Here is a 17,813-nt window from a genome sequence, read left to right as displayed (position 1 = left end):
CAATAAATCCTACAGTTTCTCACAGTGATCATTAAGTTCCCTCATTCCTTCCCTGGCAGTGCAGCCCAAAGCCATGTCGTCTTCTTACCTGTCCACTATGAAAGAATATATTAACATCAGCTTCGTTATCAGTAGTCTGAGAAAAGCACCCAAAAATGTCATCACCTAGCGCTTTCTCTTCATCCCCCTCAAAGTTGCATCTCTTACTCTTGGATACAATGTGTATTTCTGCATGACCACTCCTTGCTTCTCGCCGGACCCAGCAAAGTCAGAGATCATGTACTTAGAATCAAGTACCCCCAAATGCACCTCTCACACTCTCATTTCTCTCCCTATTCATCCCACGTCCCGCAATCTCAGACTCTTTTCAAAAGTCAGTGTGAAATGTAAGCCTTTGATGGCGTAGCTTTCATCTCAACTATCTACTATTTTGTGAACAGCCAAAAGGCCCATCCCCAATTTATCATCTTTTAAACCAAACACTTCAAATTCTCTAATGCTCAGGAAACTAGACTACTGTGACAGCCCCATTTACTGATTTCTCCCAACACCTCAATGCCTTACAGTCCGTAACAAGTTCACCTACTTTGCTAAGCACATCCTATTTAACATCTCCTAATCCATAGCATCATTTTAGCAGCACCTGGCCAGTTAGATCACTTCTTACCACCAATACTTCTAAACATCTCTTGATCCAGTTTCCAAGGCTGCCATTACCCCCTCAAAAGACCCTGCCCAGGTAATCATTTCATACACCTCAAGGTGCCATTTCCTCCTTCATCTGTCTACAATTCTTCCCTACTACACGTTTCTGAAATTGATCCAATTTAAATGTATGACACTTCTGACTCCTTTACCCAAATGCCATCTATTCCCCCTTCAGTAGTATACTATTCATCACTGCTTTACTCCTGTGCTCTCTATTCCTCCCTCACCCACCTGCCATCCAGTCCTCTCTCATCTGTTTGCCATGTGCCTCATCTTTTCCTTTCTGTTGCCCCATTAATTTTTATGTATTCACCAGCTTTTTAATTTAACTATCTCTCCTTAATCCATCTGCCATCGCAGCTCCCGGATTCAAAGCCACTCTTCTACTTTATCACTGACGAGATGAAGATCAGAGCAGCCACAGACTGAGGTTCACTGTTTACAGCACAAGGTGGCAAGAGTGAAATATCTTGCTCATTACTTCTGGAATGCCTTCAGTGATGTCTTACTTACATTCTTGTCTAGAACAGGAAAGGATAAAACAACAACTTACTGGCTCTGGTGGAGGAGGTGGTGGAGGCTCCTTGATTACCTGAAAAAGGAAGTACAGCAATTAACCCATAAATACCTATGTATTGGATGATGGGAAAGGGTGAATCCTAGTAGCTGCCCCCCAATTGGTATCACAATGTAAGGGAAAGGCGGCTTCCATTTCTTCCCCTGAATAAAGTGTCTTCTAAATACTGTTGATTATTGCCAATTTGGATACTGGATGCACCTTGCACATCTGCTAAATGTACAATACTGAACTACAGGGATAAACAGCTGCATCAGCAATAAAAACTGGATTTAAAATAAGATCAAATTCAGTCCTCTCGTCCAGTTCCGGTGGAAATTTATTTTAAGTGGTAAGGTACCAAAGGCCTGCTTTGAAAAAGTTATAAATTATCACATTGTGTTAGATTTTATGTATTAAATAAAGGTAAAAATCATTGATCAAGAACAAGTTCACATCTACATTATTTAATACTGCAATTACTGGTTGTAGGAGGCTGGACTGGCTTGTAGTGAGTACCAAGGGGTACTTGCACCTTGCACCAGGCCCAGTTATCCCTTATTAGTGTATAGGGTGTCTAGCAGCATAGGCTGATAGATAATGGTAGCTTAGCAGAGCAGCTTAGGTTGAACTAGGAGACGAGTGAAGCTCCTACAGTACCACTAGTATCACTTCCACAATACCATAAGAAAACATAATACACAGATATACTAAAAATAAAGGTACTTTATTTTTATGACAATATGCCAAAGTATCTCAGAGTGTACCCTCAGTATGAGGATAGCAAATATACACAAGATATATGTACACAATACCAAAAATATGCAGTATAGTCTTAGAAAACAGTGCGAACAATGTATAGTTACAATAGGATGCAATGGGGACACATAGGGATAGGGGCAACACAAACCATACACTCCAAAAGTGGAATGCGAACCACGAATGGACCCCAAACCTATGTGACCTTGTAGAGGGTCGCTGGGACTATTAGAAAATAGTGAGGGTTAGAAAAATAGCCCACCCCAAGACCCTGAAAAGTGAGTGCAAAGTGCACTAAAGTTCCCCAAAGGACATAGAAGTTGTGATAGGGGAATTCTGCAGGAAAGACACAAACCAGCAATGCAACAACAATGGATTTCCAGTCGAGGGTACCTGTGGAACAAGGGGACCAAGTCCAAAAGTCGCAAGCAAGTCGGAGATGGGCAGATGCCCAGGAAATACCAGCTGTGGGTGCAAAGAAGCTGTTACGGGACAGTAGAAGCTTTGGTTTCTGCAGGAACGACAAGGGCTAGAGACTTCCTCTTTGGAGGATGGATCCCCCACGCCGTGGAGAGTCGTGCAGAAGTGTTTTCCCGCCGAAAGACAGCCAACAAGCCTTGCTAGCTGCAAATCATGAGGTAAGGATTTTTGGATGCTGCTGTGGCCCAGGAGGGACCAGGATGTCGCCAATTGCATCAGGGGACAGAGGGGACGTCGAGCAAGACAAGGAGCCATCTCAGCAGCAGGCAGCACCCGGAGAAGTGCCAGAAACAGGCACTACGAGGATGCATGAAACAGTGCTCACCCAAAGTTGCACAAAGGAGTCCCACGTCGCCGGAGACCAACTTAGAAAATCGTGCAGTGCAGGTGAGAGTGCCGTGGACCCAGGCTGGACTGTGCACAAAGGATTTCCGCCGGAAGTGCACGGAGGCCAGAGTAGCTGCAAAAGTCACGGTTCCCAGCAATGCAGTCTGGCGTGGGGAGGCAAGGACTTACCTCCACCAAACTTGGACTGAAGAGTCACTGGACTGTGGGAGTCACTTGGACAGAGTTGCTGGATTCAAGGGACCTCGCTCGTCGTGCTGAGAGGAGACCCAGGGGACCGGTGATGCAGTTCTTTGGTGCCTGCGGTTGCAGGGGGACGATTCCGTCGACCCACGGGAGATTTCTTCAGAGCTTCTAGTGCAGAGAAGAGGCAGACTACCCCCACAGCATGCACCACCAGGAAAACAGTCGAGAAGGGGGCAGGATCAGCGTTACAGAGTTGCAGTAGTGGTCTTTGGTACTATGTTGCAGTTTTGCAGGTTTCCAGCGCGGTCAGCAGTCGATTCCTTGGCAGAAGGTGAAGAGAGAGATGCAGAGGAACTCGGATGAGCTCTTGCATTCGTTATCTAAAGTTTCCCCAGAGACAGAGACCCTAAATAGCCAGAAAAGAGGGTTTGGCTACCTAGGAGAGAGGATAGGCTAGCAACACCTGAAGGAGCCTATCAGAAGGAGTCTCTGACGTCACCTGGTGGCACTGGCCACTCAGAGCAGTCCAGTGTGCCAGCAGCACCTCTGTTTCCAAGATGGCAGAGGTCTGGAGCACACTGGAGGAGCTCTGGACACCTCCCAGGGGAGGTGCAGGTCAGGGGAGTGGTCACTCCCCTTTCCTTTGTCCAGTTTCGCGCCAGAGCAGGGCTAAGGGGTCCCTGAACCGGTGTAGACTGGCTTATGCAGAAATGGGCACCAAATGTGCCCATGAAAGCATTTCCAGAGGCTGGGGGAGGCTACTCCTCCCCTGCCTTCACACCATTTTCCAAAGGGAGAGGGTGTAACACCCTCTCTCAGAGGAAGTCCTTTGTTCTGCCATCCTGGGACAAGCCTGGCTTGACCCCAGGAGGGCAGAAACCTGTCTGAGGGGTTGGCAGCAGCAGCAGCTGCAGTGAAACCCCAGGAAAGGCAGTTTGGCAGTACCAGGGTCTGTGCTACAGACCACTGGGATCATGGGATTGTGCCAACCATGCCAGGATGGCATAGAGGGGGCAATTCCATGATCATAGACATGTTACATGGCCATATTCGGAGTTACCATGGAGAAGCTACATATAGGTAGTGACCTATATGTAGTGCACGCGTGTAATGGTGTCCCCGCTCTCACAAAGTCCGGGGAATTGGCCCTGAACAATGTGGGGGCACCTTGGCTAGTGCCAGGGTGCCCTCACACTAAGTAACTTTGCACCTAACCTTTACCAGGTAAAGGTTAGACATATAGGTGACTTATAAGTCACTTAAGTGCAGTGTAAAATGGCTGTGAAATAACGTGGGCGTTATTTCACTCAGGCTGCAGTGGCAGGCCTGTGTAAGAATTGTCAGAGCTCCCTATGGGTGGCAAAAGAAATGCTGCAGCCCATAGGGATCTCCTGGAACCCAAATACCCTGGGTACCTCAGTACCATATACTAGGGAATTATAAGGGTGTTCCAGTAAGACAATGTAAATTGGTAAAATTGGTCACTAGCCTGTTAGTGACAATTTGAAAGAAATGAGAGAGCATAATCACTGAGGTTCTGATTAGCAGAGCCTCAGTGAGTCAGTTAGTCACTACACAGGTAACACATTCAGGCACACTTATGAGCACTGGGGCCCTGGCTGACAGGGTCCCAGTGACACATATAACTAAAACAACATCTATACAGTGAAAAAATGGGGGTAACATGCCAGGCAAGATGGTATTTTCCTACACTGGTGAAAAGAAGAGCAATGTCATTTGAGAAATTGGAGAATTGTCCGTCATTCTTAGACATATATGATGTTATCAGATCAAATTAGGATAACAATATGGGCAACATTGAGATATGCTTATGCCATAGTGATGAGCTTCAGAGCAGGATCCTTAAAATGATAATGAGGAAGATGCAAATAAACCATAACACAATTTTGATTTAAATCAACAGATCACAGTTAATATAAATGCTTCTTTGTTTTCAACTTCCCCACTGCTGTTCTGTGATGGACTTAGTTTCTGAGACCGACATTAAATAATTAAATGAGCATACAGTCTGTTTGTTAACATTCTTTAAAAAATAAGTGGCATTCTGAGATAAAAGGTACATGCTTCATTTCTATAGGTGCTCACTTTCACATAGTAATCAATTGAAGTACAATTCATGTTCAAGCTCCAAACACCATTGTGCATAGCACCAACTACATAAGTCAAAGTGAACTACCTATTATGGGCTCATACCTTTTAAGGGCAATAAAAATGATGACAGGACTCACCACAGTGCAACACAGTGGCCAGAACCACCAGAGGAGTGCCAAGGCCAGCAAGAGAAAAAGAATGAGGAGCACGATGAACAGGATAATCCCAGTGTTCTGTTGGAAAAAGACAAATTCAGAATAGTTATTTGCAGTGCTTTAGAATATAACAATCGTAAAACATTTTTCCTACTACTGAGGACTATGCCAGCTGTTAAAGACCCTCTACAAGAGTTATTGACCCAGGCTACAGGCAAGAATCTAAAAAGAGGGAGAAGTATTTACTGACTCGTAAAAACTGAGACAGAAGCGTTATAAGGCTTTTAGAACATGCCACCTACTGGAGATAGAATGTTCTAAAATAAACAAGAAGTAACTGAAAGAAAAACATTGGAAGCTTACTGCAGAAGTCTATGAAAGCAATTACTGATCCTCTGCCACTCGTTTGCCTTCACTGGAGCTCTAGACATTCTACTCTTCTAAAATAAAGTGCCAAATAGTTTTCAGTAGACCTGCAACATGAATGATGCAAGAAGCTGAAAACAGGGACCAACTCAACATGCTCACAGACTGTGTTAAAGCCATCTGTGAACGAACTCCATTATCAAAAACATTGAAAATACAGCGTTGTGTAATATTTGGAACTCAGCACGATTGACTTGAAAACAGCATTTCTATGAAAGCCCTTTAAGAAGGCATGTTCTACTGCAAAAATTCAGCCATTGCAGAGTCCTCGTCTGAGACATGTTCTTGTCTCTAACAATGTGATGGGCTGTGCTCAAAAGGAAGATCACAAGTGAGGGCACTCCCACTGGGCCACAATACTTTATGGGAAATATTATGAAGCATTAGGGCCTCATTTTAACCTAGGCGGTCTTTTACCAAGACCGCTGAGGTACCGCCGTGCTGAAGACCGCCAGTGCAGGCGGTTTCCCGCACAGCGTATCATGACTGCTGGCAGCCCTCCGCCCTTTTACGGATGGAGAGCCGCCAGCAGCCATACTGGCGGTCGGCGGTGAAGTGGAGGCTGCTCCACCTCCACAGCCACGTCATCAGAACACCGCCCACGAATCATGTCCAATGATTCGGTGTGGCTGTGTTCTGGTGACGGGGAGCTGGCGGTGGAGCATCCCCCATGGATCCCGTTCCATCCTGGAGGATCATCGGACCAGGTAAGGTGATCGTCCGTTAGGGGAGGGGGTGGGGGAGTGTTGTGTGCGTACATAGGGGTGTGCGTGTGAGTGTGTAGAGGGGGTGTGTGAGTGCGTGTATGCATGCAGGGGGTGTGTTGTGTGTATGGAAAATGCATGTGTGAATGTCTGTGTGTATGTGTGCGAGTATGTGTGTGTTTATGTGTGTGTGTATGTGTAGTTGTGTGAGTGTGCGTGTAGGGGTCTGTGTGTCAATGTTAGAGGGAAGGGGTGTGGGGAGGGGGTCCTACCACCTTTGAGGGGTGGTAGGGGGTCATGGGTTTGGGGGGAGGACTCTGGGGAGGGGGAGGGGGTATGGGGGAGACTCCTATCAGTGTCAGAGAACGTTTTCCCTGGCACTGACAGTGCCTACTGCCATGGATTTCGTGGCAGTACAGAACCCCACGAAATCCATGGCGTTATGCGGGGTAGTGACAGGCGGCGGGCTGGAGACCGATGTCTCCAGCCCAGCGGACTTTACCACCCTGGCGGTCGGAGTGGAGAAGTGGCAGTTTTTCATGGTGGTCACTGCCATGCTTGTAATTCCAATTTTTTTACCGCTGCCCTGTTTGCGGTATTACCGCCACTTCTCCACCGACCGCCAGGGTTGAAATGAGGGCCTTAATCTCATGCCACGTCCTTAAAGAAAGGTTGATTTATTTACTGACACAATTTTTATTCATGCCTTTCAGGAAGAGCTCATTTCTTTAGGTCCCAGTCTGCTGCTTTCTCTGCTACAGGAAGAGACCTTGTGGAATTGTCTATTTCTAACTAGCCACCCTCTGACAATGTGCCCCACAAAAGCAGACCATCTACACTGCACCCTAAGCAGAGGCTTGGTCTGCCAAGCATTAAGATTCTATTTCAGTGGGTACTGAAATTATGCTACTTTGCAGGAATAGTTCTCAGTTATAGGTGAGATGTATTAAGTACACTCAAAACCTGCTAACTTGCACTATGCAGACTTTGTGAACACTAAAACATATGATACTTTCTGGGTCTGATGCCTCAAGAGGGTGGTTGCAGCGCAATGTATTGCATTTTGCCAAGATCTACTCCCTCCCTGCCCCTTCCTCCTTGTGGTCCAAAGGATTCTTGAATCACTAGCAGCATAAAGTGACTGTTTAGAAAAATATGCAAACTACCTGCCTTATTAACAATAATTCGTTGGAAATCAGCTTGTGCCTTATTCCAAACATTTGGAACTGCTTTGATGGACAACTTAAAGGTATAGCAGTCCTTCATCGTGTCATTTGCATTTGCAATGGCTCTGTTATTCACCTACTGACCCTTAGTCCGAGTGCCTGAAGAAGTGGCACTCCAAACTTATCATTAGGGAGAGCATGCAGTGATCTACAGGGCCACTGTCTTCTTCTCCTGAAGCCTCCATTCTGCACCCGAACAGTGGAAACTGTAAAATAGTGACAGCCTGCACTTTGAGTGGTTAGTACTTAGGCACTAAACATTCAATATTTTACAACTGCATAAAACTGTGAGCTGCAATGGAGAAGGAATGCCTCTTTGTCACCCCCTTCCCCTTGACACTTGTGTTGTTCGCAGTGTTTGCACTGCACCTACAATGCACATTTGTGCAGGTCTTCACATTTGCAAAGTCCACGGAGCGGTCTTGGTGAAGGCCAAGTCTTTTGTACATCAGTGCCGTGGAATAATCTATCATCCTAATGATAGCCAATCTCAAAGACTTCTCATTTGAAGGCCTAGGGATATTCTATGTATATGAAACTGCAATCTGGTGATGTGATATACTTTAAAATTGTTAATGTATGGTTTCCCATTCTAAGGGCATGTCCTTCAAAAATAGTACATTTCTAATGTGTCCAATTCTAAGCCTTGTCGTAAAAATTACATTTTATCCTATCACTTTCTATTTCTGATGCAACGCACTTCAAGGGCCACTTTGTTGATGAACCCGTCTGCTGTGGTGCTACACAGGGTCAGTTTTTGTCGACAATGTCCGTCTCTGTAAGGGTCATTTCTCCACACCGCAAACCCTATAACACTTAAGTTACATTCTTCGAACAAACAATTTCAAAATGCCATCGAATTGGAGAATGTACAAAACTCATGGAACATTAAGAAACCAAAATAAAATAGGTTTTAAAGAAGGGTAGGAACAACACAACATAAAGAAGAGGTGGCTCACAGACATGGCAGTGAAAGGCCACACTGGAAGGAGAAAAGGAAAATAAACTTACTGAGGACGAAAGCCAAGTAGAAGGCAGATTCTCAGAAAGAAAAGGAAGTGTAGAGAAAGGAGACAGGGGAAGTCTGTAAAATGATAAAGAAACAGTTTGTCAGGAAATGCCTTCGCACAACAGCTAATCTCTTCCACTTTTACAACACCAGAGCACAGATTTCATCAATGGCAGTTTACCGTTTCCATCAAGAGTATTTTAAATTCGAGAAAAATAGTTTATAACTTACACCTCTTAGTATAACTTGCAGTTCAATCACCGTCCAGGGATTCGAGTTTTTTTCTTAAAAAATAACAATATTGTACACCTTGGGGTAGACATCTGAAAACCAGAAACTGTCAAAGCACAGCTAGGGATGGTTTTATTTCAGTTACGACTATTTAGATGTAAGTAAAAAAACGCAATCATGGCTTTGACGTGGGACAATTTTTATTTTTATAGAAGCCGTTTAAAATGACGTCTCCTCGTCACATGAAAAGCACCACCCAAAAGATGCAAGAAAATGATGAGGGATACTAGCATGTGTTCAGTGACTAGAAAGAAAGCTAAGACACCTCTTCTGGGAAAGGTGTGGAATCAGAAAAAAGATCTGTTCTGTGCAAACATGTTCTATAATGTGAGGAGAGTCACCCTTTGAACTGTTCCTTTGCATGTGACTACCAAGATGCAATGAATCCACATACATTCAAACCAAAAACTTTGAGAAACGAAAACTATGGTTGTGCTGATTGTCTGTTCAATGGACAACATCTGTTCTAAATAGCCACAGCTCATCAGAACCACTGTGAACAAGGGGGGTAACAAACCCGCTCCAAGGAGGGACAACCGTAAAGCGTTTACCAATGATAACAAAGGTTTTTCTAAAAGCAAGCCCACAAACGAGTGCAAGTGAAGGGCGTGCAGTGGGTGTGGTTAAAAACCACAGATTGATTACAAAAGGCCAGAGAGCTTGCGCATTCGACCTAAAAAGGAAACTATCCCTGAAACTTTCACTGTTCTTTTTGCCAGTGAACAAAGCTAACCTTCTTTAAATGGAATGTACAAAACACGCTTAAGGCGTACAGTGGTCAGTCAACAGATAATGTTGGATGCTAATTGGAAGTTACCACACACGGTCAAATGTGGCTCGTATGTCGCTCCCATAAGCCAAAAACCAAACACAATCAATCACTAACTGAACAATTTAGCTGGTAAAAATATGTGTAACATGTAAGAGACCAGGAAAGATTACATACTCTCTCTGTCTACGCTTTATAAATGGAACCTCTTCTGAGTAAACAAATCAATCAATAAAACATTTTCCTGCTAGTGCATTGGCTCTTGATATCAGAATTTTTAACAATGTTGTTACATTCACCCCTGCTCTTGATAAAGAGTTTGCAAGCTTCAAGACTACTTCCTTGTAACACGGCATATAGTGAGATTACGAAATGTAAATTAGAAAGCTCGGATATCACTATCTTGAACATTATAATCTGATGATGATGGGCTATTAACCTCCACTAAATACTTTGGAGTTTACACCTCTGCATATCGCTAACAAATATTTTGGAACAATATTTTCCACAGTGTGGAGGTCAATATTGTCAAAGTGAGTGTAGTGAAAAATCTCAGAATACTAACTCCTTGATTTCTTCCTTTTTTTGGGGACTTAGGAAACCTAGGAGATCGTATTGTTTCTTGCAGTCACCCATTCGTTGCTGGTGACAGACTATTAGCGCACTTGCATAATTATTCTTGGTTTGCGATGTGCAACCAATGTAAGATGGTGAGTAAGACAAGACCCCAGTACTAAACGTTTTTCAACATTTTCCTCGAACATGCCTTTTTTTAAATTTAGATTAATCTGAGCACTTTAAAAAAGTGCTTGTTGTCTATTGTCCGACTAAAGCTACTCTTTCAAGACACTGACAACTACCTCAGAGCAGTTACAACTCAAATTTGGGAACTAAGTCAGGCTTTTTTCAAACACTTCTAAATCATGGTTGACTTCACACAACATCCCTTTCTGAGGCCCTTTCTCACAGCTCATGTTGGCTTTCCTTAATAGTAGGAGATACAATACAATGTCATATATTTCTCTCAGGCTTCACTGTTTCTGGCAGTCCAAATCAATTACCTAAGGCACCAGTCTCTAAGTGAACCGGTTTGCTGGGCAACACAATCATGGTCAATGAAGTAACTCAACATCTATGTTTACTACAAATGGTTACATCTCTAGTCAAATATCAACTTCTACATTGTAAAGCTATTTTTGAATACAGGTCTACCTCATGGATTGATCCTTTTTGTATCAGGGAGGGGGAAAATACCCAGGTTTGGACATTTCAACTCATATTGACGACATACGCATTGAGCATGCCCATTTTGCGGGGTGGTCTGCTGGGGGACATATCCCCAAAAAACAGATCTCACTAATCAGCAGGAAAGTGAATTTTACCACACAAACTTTGTCTGAATATAGCAAAGGGTCCGTCTTTTCATTTTCAAAGCTCCAGTTTTTACCAGAATGGCAGAGAACTACACTGGTTCAGTTGCCATTCCTTCAGTCTGTCAGTCGTGGCCCACGCTGCATGTGTGCCTCATGTTTGAACAGCAAAATGCTGATGCTAACTAAAAGCTATATACAGTTACGGAATACTTTCTTCTGGGATAATTCAGCAACAATTTACACTTAGATAAACATTTTGTGTAGACTTTCCCATTGAGATTTCGATCTGTGTCCAAAAATGGAACAGGTTTTTGATGGAAGAATTTTCGATTTATTTTACCTAGGGCTGTCTATTATTACCAGACTTAAATACATGTAATTCTACTTTTAAACTTGTAGGAGCTATGCATCTGTCTCAATGGCCTAGACTAATAATAATGTCTTTCCAATATACACCCCTTACAGAAACCCTAAAAACGTGTCATACAACAATCTTTCTCCCAGTTGCTAAAAAAACACTCACTAGCATTCATTAGTGGGGACATTTTCTAAATAAGATCGATGGTGCAGCCTTTCCAAATCACAAACTGCAAATGTTTTCTTCATTACAAGATCATGAGAAGCACGTCTCTTCTTATCACATGATTATGTATGTGATGTGCTTGTCCAAGCTAGCACACCCACCTGAGACTCAGAGCTACATTGGCTTCCTCTAGCGCTACACTAGGAAGCCCTGTCCCATGGTGACCTGATACACCCAACTAAAGGGGGTAGTGTGTCAAAATATTGACAACAAAAATAACAACTCAAAATATTGACTCCATTATATCGAACACCACTGGATTGTCCAAGTAAGTATAAATAAAGACGTGTAGATCTGCTATTTTAACTCCACATCTACATACTCTGACAATATAGTGAAAGCCGATTCTGTCACAACTTGACATTAAAACATCAGTAGTGTGACTACCCATCTTAAGAGGGTCAATGAAAATATGAAAAACTTGCTGCTAAGAGCATATGAAGCCAATGATAACATACTCGGAAAAAGAAAGAAGAAAAAGCCTCAGTTTTCTCAAACGCAAGTCACTACTCTGTCCTCCTCTACCAAGAGAGCAACCTCTCTGTGCTTAATTTGCTGTGCAGTGTCAGTTTCCCCTTCAAGCTTGTGTAGACCTTCGAGGCCCAAAGGCCATGACTTTATGAGAAACAGAGTGCCTGTAATAGAACAAACTTAACGAGCACTGCGTGCCACACAATGACAAAGTAAGAATCACACAGTGCACATTATTCTCGGCAACATACTCACACAGTGCGTGCTTGTAATACTGACGGAGCTGGAGATAAAGGTGAGCCCTTGGTTCATGCTGACTTGTAAGAACACCACCCTAAAATACAAAATACAAGGGTTCAAATTTGGACTCTTTTAAATGAGGGACTAGCACAGTGATACATATATGGAAGAACGTGTTTCAGTCACATTTTTAGTGAGAGGATCGTGAGTAAAAACATAAAACTAAGCCTTGACGCAATTTAATCAGAAAGAAGATAGGAATAAAGATAGTCAAACGTGTGCGGTGTCATGCAAAGGAGACGTGTGTGTGAGGCCTACTCTTAGGACCAGACAGTTAGACGTGTGAGGAAGAATCTTATGTCCGGAGAGGGAGAACTGTGTGAAGCAGTCATGTTCAGGGAGAAGGACTTGTGTGAGTCAGGGCGTAATGTCAGAGGTTTACATTTGTTTGCGGTAGAACCTTACGTTCACAAAGAGAGATATATGTGAGGTAGAATCTTATTTACAAATTTTGCTAAGTGTGACTCAGAACCATATGCCCAGAGAAGGATATATAAGTGAGAGAGGACCTCATGTCCAGCAAGGTAGACATTTATGAGGCATAGCATTCGAATCAGAGTGAAAAGCATGTCTGAAGAATAACATTTTCTACGTGATCAACGTCTGCCCAGAGAGGTAGAGGTGCTGGGTACAACCATATGTGTAGGTCCCTAGGTATGGGTTTTATACATCGTTTTATCCACAGAAAATGCCTGAGCTTTAGGTCCAGAGTTTTAAATATAAACGAGGCACAATCCTGTGTCCAGTGTGTGAGCAGTGAGAGGGGTAGTATTATGTCCAGAGAGTGAAATGTGGGAGGTAAAGCCTCAGGGCCAGAAAAGGAAAACTGTAATACCAAGCTTTAAAAGCTTTAGGTCGGGAGAGAAGGAGAGAGAGTCAGAGAAAGAGAGGAGAATCCAGAGAGTGGAATGTGGGAGGTAAAGCCTCAGGGACAGAAAAGGAAAACTGTAATACAAAGCTTTAGGTCGAGAGAGAAGGAGAGAGAAACAGAGAAAGAGAGGAGAATCCAGAGAGTGGAATGTGAGTGGTAAAGCCTTAGGCCCCGAAAAGGAAAACTGTAATAGAAAGCCTAAGGTAGAGGGAGAGACAGAGAGAGAAAGAGAGGGAGAAAACAAGAGATAGAGATTTGAGGCAGATCTCTATAGCGAGTTTCACATATGTAAGTAAAAACCTTATGTCCAGAGCAGCACACCTAGGTTGTAGAAGTGTTTGTTTAGACTTATGGATGTGGCAGAGCTGTTTGTTATGGATGTTGAGATATTTCCATAAAGGTAGGTTTGTGCAAGTTAATACTGTATGTCTAGAGAGTGAGGTAACAGCAGTATGCCCAGTGCATGAGAGATATCTGACACATCTCTATGTCTGAAGAGTTAGATATGTTGGAGGTAGTGTGTTAAATACTGAAAATGGACGGAGTGTGTTGGAGATTCCTATCTCCAGAGAGAGACAAGTCCATGTATACGGTTTCTGGTTTGCATTTACAAACCATTTTATCCTATAAAACACCACAGAAGTGAATATTTGCTGCTCAGTAGAAACTGGAAAGAACCAGATTTTGTTATACGTTTACTGTTTCAGTGCCCAATGGTCTCAAGCAGTAGATATGCAAGCTGTACTTCTATGCACTTCTCTGTGATGGATGCTCCCACTAGAACCATCTTGAGCCATTATTAGCCACTTAATATGCCATTTTGACCATCTGTACCAAATACGATGCCTTCTACGGAGGCATGGCACACCTCACATGGATTTATCTCGCTGTTCACTGCACATTTCTGTGTAGTGGCCATCACGTTGACAGATGATCTATGATTAGCGTCTCAGTCCAGGGCAAGAAACAGCCCCATGATGTTATCCTCTTTCAGTGAGAGCGGGGTAAAGTTTTGCTTTTTGACAGTTCATATATCATGATTGTGGCCACTAAAATCACTGTGCCTATGGATACATCTAGATTCAATGTCCTCCCATAAAGTGGAGTACATAACTTAGATTTAACTTAGTACTGTCCTTAGATTTACACAGCGTTGGTGCAAAAAACATTCTTAAAGAAGCTGCATCCCCAAAATGAAAAACAAGAATTATACCTTGAACAGCTTCAGCAACCAAAAACAGATGCAAAAGGAGTCAATGTACCTGAGTTGATGAAACTGATGCATAAAGTTCATGCATTAACTCAGGAAATCTATGAATTAGTGTATAAGCTGTAGACAGTGCAGTCTCTGCTATGTGCTTTCAAGTATGTACTGCAGACAGCACAATTTGAGCACAACAGATGCGTGAACACATTCTAAGCCTGCATAGTGAAGTAAAAAATTTGTTATGATGAACCTCCAGTATAACAAGTTCAATTGTCACTCCTATTGCACCATGTTAAAATGAAGCTTTGAATTTCTGGTACTGAAAGAAGACCTAACGCCTGACAAAATCACAAGAATAAACTACAGCCAGGTATTTCATGCAATCATATTGAGCTGTGTTTGTTTTTTTCCTCAATATGGAAAATGCACCAGAACTGTGAATATTGTATAGTATTCAAGTGTAATGTGCCCTGGGCTACCTCTCTCGTATGCCGGGAAGAAGCACAGTCCATGCACTGCTCTCTAATAAACAAAGGCCCTCATGCATGGTAAAAATCTATTCTTAGTGGTCCCTGTGTTGGCTTGAAAATAAACATAACATCTAATAGGAAAAGCCCATCGATGTAAATAAACTTCATTCTCTGCGTCCACGCCAAACAACCGAAGGAATCTTGCAAGCCAAGAAGTTTCTTTACTACCTCAGTTGCACAGCAGTAGAGTTTGCTGTTTCCAAAGACCAGATGGCGAGCATTACGTACAGTATTTCCTTTAACAAACATCTCCCCTATGACCATGAAAAGCAGGTATATCCCTGGATCAGATAGTACTACCATGTACACTATCCCTTTCATTTCATGTTGTTTTGAACCAAACATCAGGGCAGTGTGACAATGGTTATCAATAACAGAGCATCGACCATCAAACAAGATATATCTCATGTCTCAAGAAGAAAATCTTCATTCAATCCTCCACAGTCATTTATCTGAAGAATAGGCGGCAGGCAGGTGAATAATTGCTCACCATTAACCACTTACCTACTGCAATAAAATCTTAGGAGGGTGCAAACATTACCCATACATGTGCATTCTGAACACTGAGTAGGACAGGACTGCTGAAAACAGACATTTGAGTTCTGAGAAATGAGGCAGGCAGGAAGGTAAAGGAAATAATCAAACTTCACTTACAAATGAAAATTTGAAGAAGAGGTACAGAGAATAGAATTAGGAGCAGAAAAGAAGAACGGAAGAATTGACATTAGGATTGAACGAGAGAAGAAATGAAAAAAAAATCTAATTATTTATACACATGCAAAAGACCTCATCCCCATTATTTATTACTGAGCAAAAAATAGTAGACACTGATAACCCTGTACCTTTACAATTGTTGAAAACATTGGAAAATAGTGAAAACCTCCTCATCAGAATTCACAACAAATAAAAAGTGAAAAGAGCAAAGCCTATCCATGCAGTTAAAAGTATGAAATGTATATGCATAGATTCGTGTGTGGGGTAGAGCTGTATGTTTGGAGTGTGAGGCAGAGCATTGGATTTAGAGATTAAAAGTTGTTTAGGACAAACTGCCTGATTTAGAATTCGGGAGACAGGTTACTCTATCACAGATGTAGCAGATATCCCATCTGCCATATCAGAAGTGCATTCTATCCAATCGCACTTGTGATAGGGCAGACAGGATATCTGTCACAATAATGACGGAGTAACACGTCCGCAGAACTCTGAATCTGGACAAAAGTCTTATGTCTATTCTTTAGAACAGGAGTGACACAACACTTTATTTCTAGAGAGAAACATGTGTGTGAAACAAAGACTGTACTTCAAGAGTATTGCTTTAATGGCGGAGAGAGAGAGAGAGAGAGAGAGAGAGAGAGAGAGAGAGAGAGAGAGAGAGAGAGAGAGAGAGAGAGAGAGAGAGAGAGAGAGAGAGAGAGAGAGAGAGAGAGAGAGAGAGAGAGAGAGAGAGAGAGAGAGAGAGAGAGAATCAAGCTGGAAGCCAAATGCTGAGGAGTGTGGAACATATGCGGAGATCTTGGGAAGAGAGAGAGTAAGAAGACTTGGGCCTGCATAGAGAGTGGGGACCAGTAGATGAACACGTACGACTCTAAAGGTTAGCAGAACTACTTACTGGCCAACTTCCTCCAGGACTGGAGCAGGACAAAGCAGGTATGTGTCTTGGACAACTGATGGTTTTTCATCTAAAATAAATACATCAAAAGCAATTAACTCTGGTTTTAAAATGCACATAATTCACGTTAGGTTAGAGACTGGGAAGAGTAGTAGACTCCAGAGCTGGGATCCAGTGACCTGACAGTAGATTAAAAAATACATAGATAACATGACTAGGTTATGAAGGTATATTCAGGTAATAAGAGTTCAATATGAGCAAGAATATGAACTTAAAATTTTTTTTTTTAGGAATCTGTGGGACTGCATCAAAACGTTGCTTGGTTGCCTACCTTCAATCTTTATCTTGGCCATTTCACATGATGTTAGGGTTAATTAGTTTCAACACTTCATATTAATACCCGGATCATACGAACATCCCTGGAACATAGCTGTACCATTGGAATGCCAGAAGAGATACTTTGGTTGTAAGGAATGCATTGAATATTATCCTTTAGAAATTAACAACCCTACATTCATAAACGGGTACTACAATCTAGCAGGCGCTGTTCATAGCATCATAAAGCATCACCCATAGCAGTGATGAGGGTCAATGTGCGGAGTTATTGTGCTTGTAACATAGAAGTGATTTTTATCAAATCTTGAGAATGTTGTATTATAGAGTTTATTTATTGTATGAAGTGTCAAGAAGTGGCTTTGTAGCAAAGGGAGGTACATTGTGTGTTACAGGCTGAACGTTTGTGTTGTATCAATTGATAGGTAGTAGCATTCTAGTTATAAGTATTCTATAGGTGGCATTTTGTGGCACTAAAAATGAGTGGTATAGAGAGCTCCATATCATAATTTGCAGCCATTTCTCTTGCACTAAACACAGTTTTCACCTTATATTATCATCGTGATATTATGTGCTAGTGTCATTGTACTGGTTGCATAATGATTGTGCTAATGTTGTCCGACAGGGTAGTGTTTTCATTGTATCACTTGTCTGATATATTGTGCTGTCACTGTGTCGGTTTCAGTTACGGTGTGATTTCATCCTGTTATTGTTACTGTGAGAGGTGGTGTTAGGGTGGTAAGCTAATTTATTAAACGCAGACTTTGAAAACAAATCTGTCTGGCCCACGACTCCTTTTCTGCCGTCACA

The 17,813-nt window shown here is 42.5% G+C and overlaps 1 protein-coding gene across 1 annotated transcript in view; it reads right to left on the bottom strand.

Moving 5' to 3' along the window:
• The window catches only part of ANTXRL (ANTXR like), a 309,598-nt gene that overhangs the window by 57,730 nt on the left and 234,055 nt on the right, over positions 1-17,813 (bottom strand). Inside the window, exons 11-14 of the mRNA XM_069240900.1 lie at positions 16,671-16,740; positions 12,409-12,487; positions 5,284-5,379; positions 1,262-1,300 (exon numbers count right to left, since the gene is read on the bottom strand). Coding sequence (XP_069097001.1) covers positions 1,262-1,300; positions 5,284-5,379; positions 12,409-12,487; positions 16,671-16,740 — 284 coding nt within the window. The remainder of the gene's footprint in view (positions 1-1,261; positions 1,301-5,283; positions 5,380-12,408; positions 12,488-16,670; positions 16,741-17,813) is intronic.

This window comes from Pleurodeles waltl, chromosome 6 (assembly GCF_031143425.1).
Source record: "Pleurodeles waltl isolate 20211129_DDA chromosome 6, aPleWal1.hap1.20221129, whole genome shotgun sequence".
NCBI classification, from domain to species: domain Eukaryota; kingdom Metazoa; phylum Chordata; class Amphibia; order Caudata; family Salamandridae; genus Pleurodeles; species Pleurodeles waltl.
Note: the sequence above shows the minus strand (reverse complement) of the source record. Positions and strands in the feature narration are given on the sequence as shown.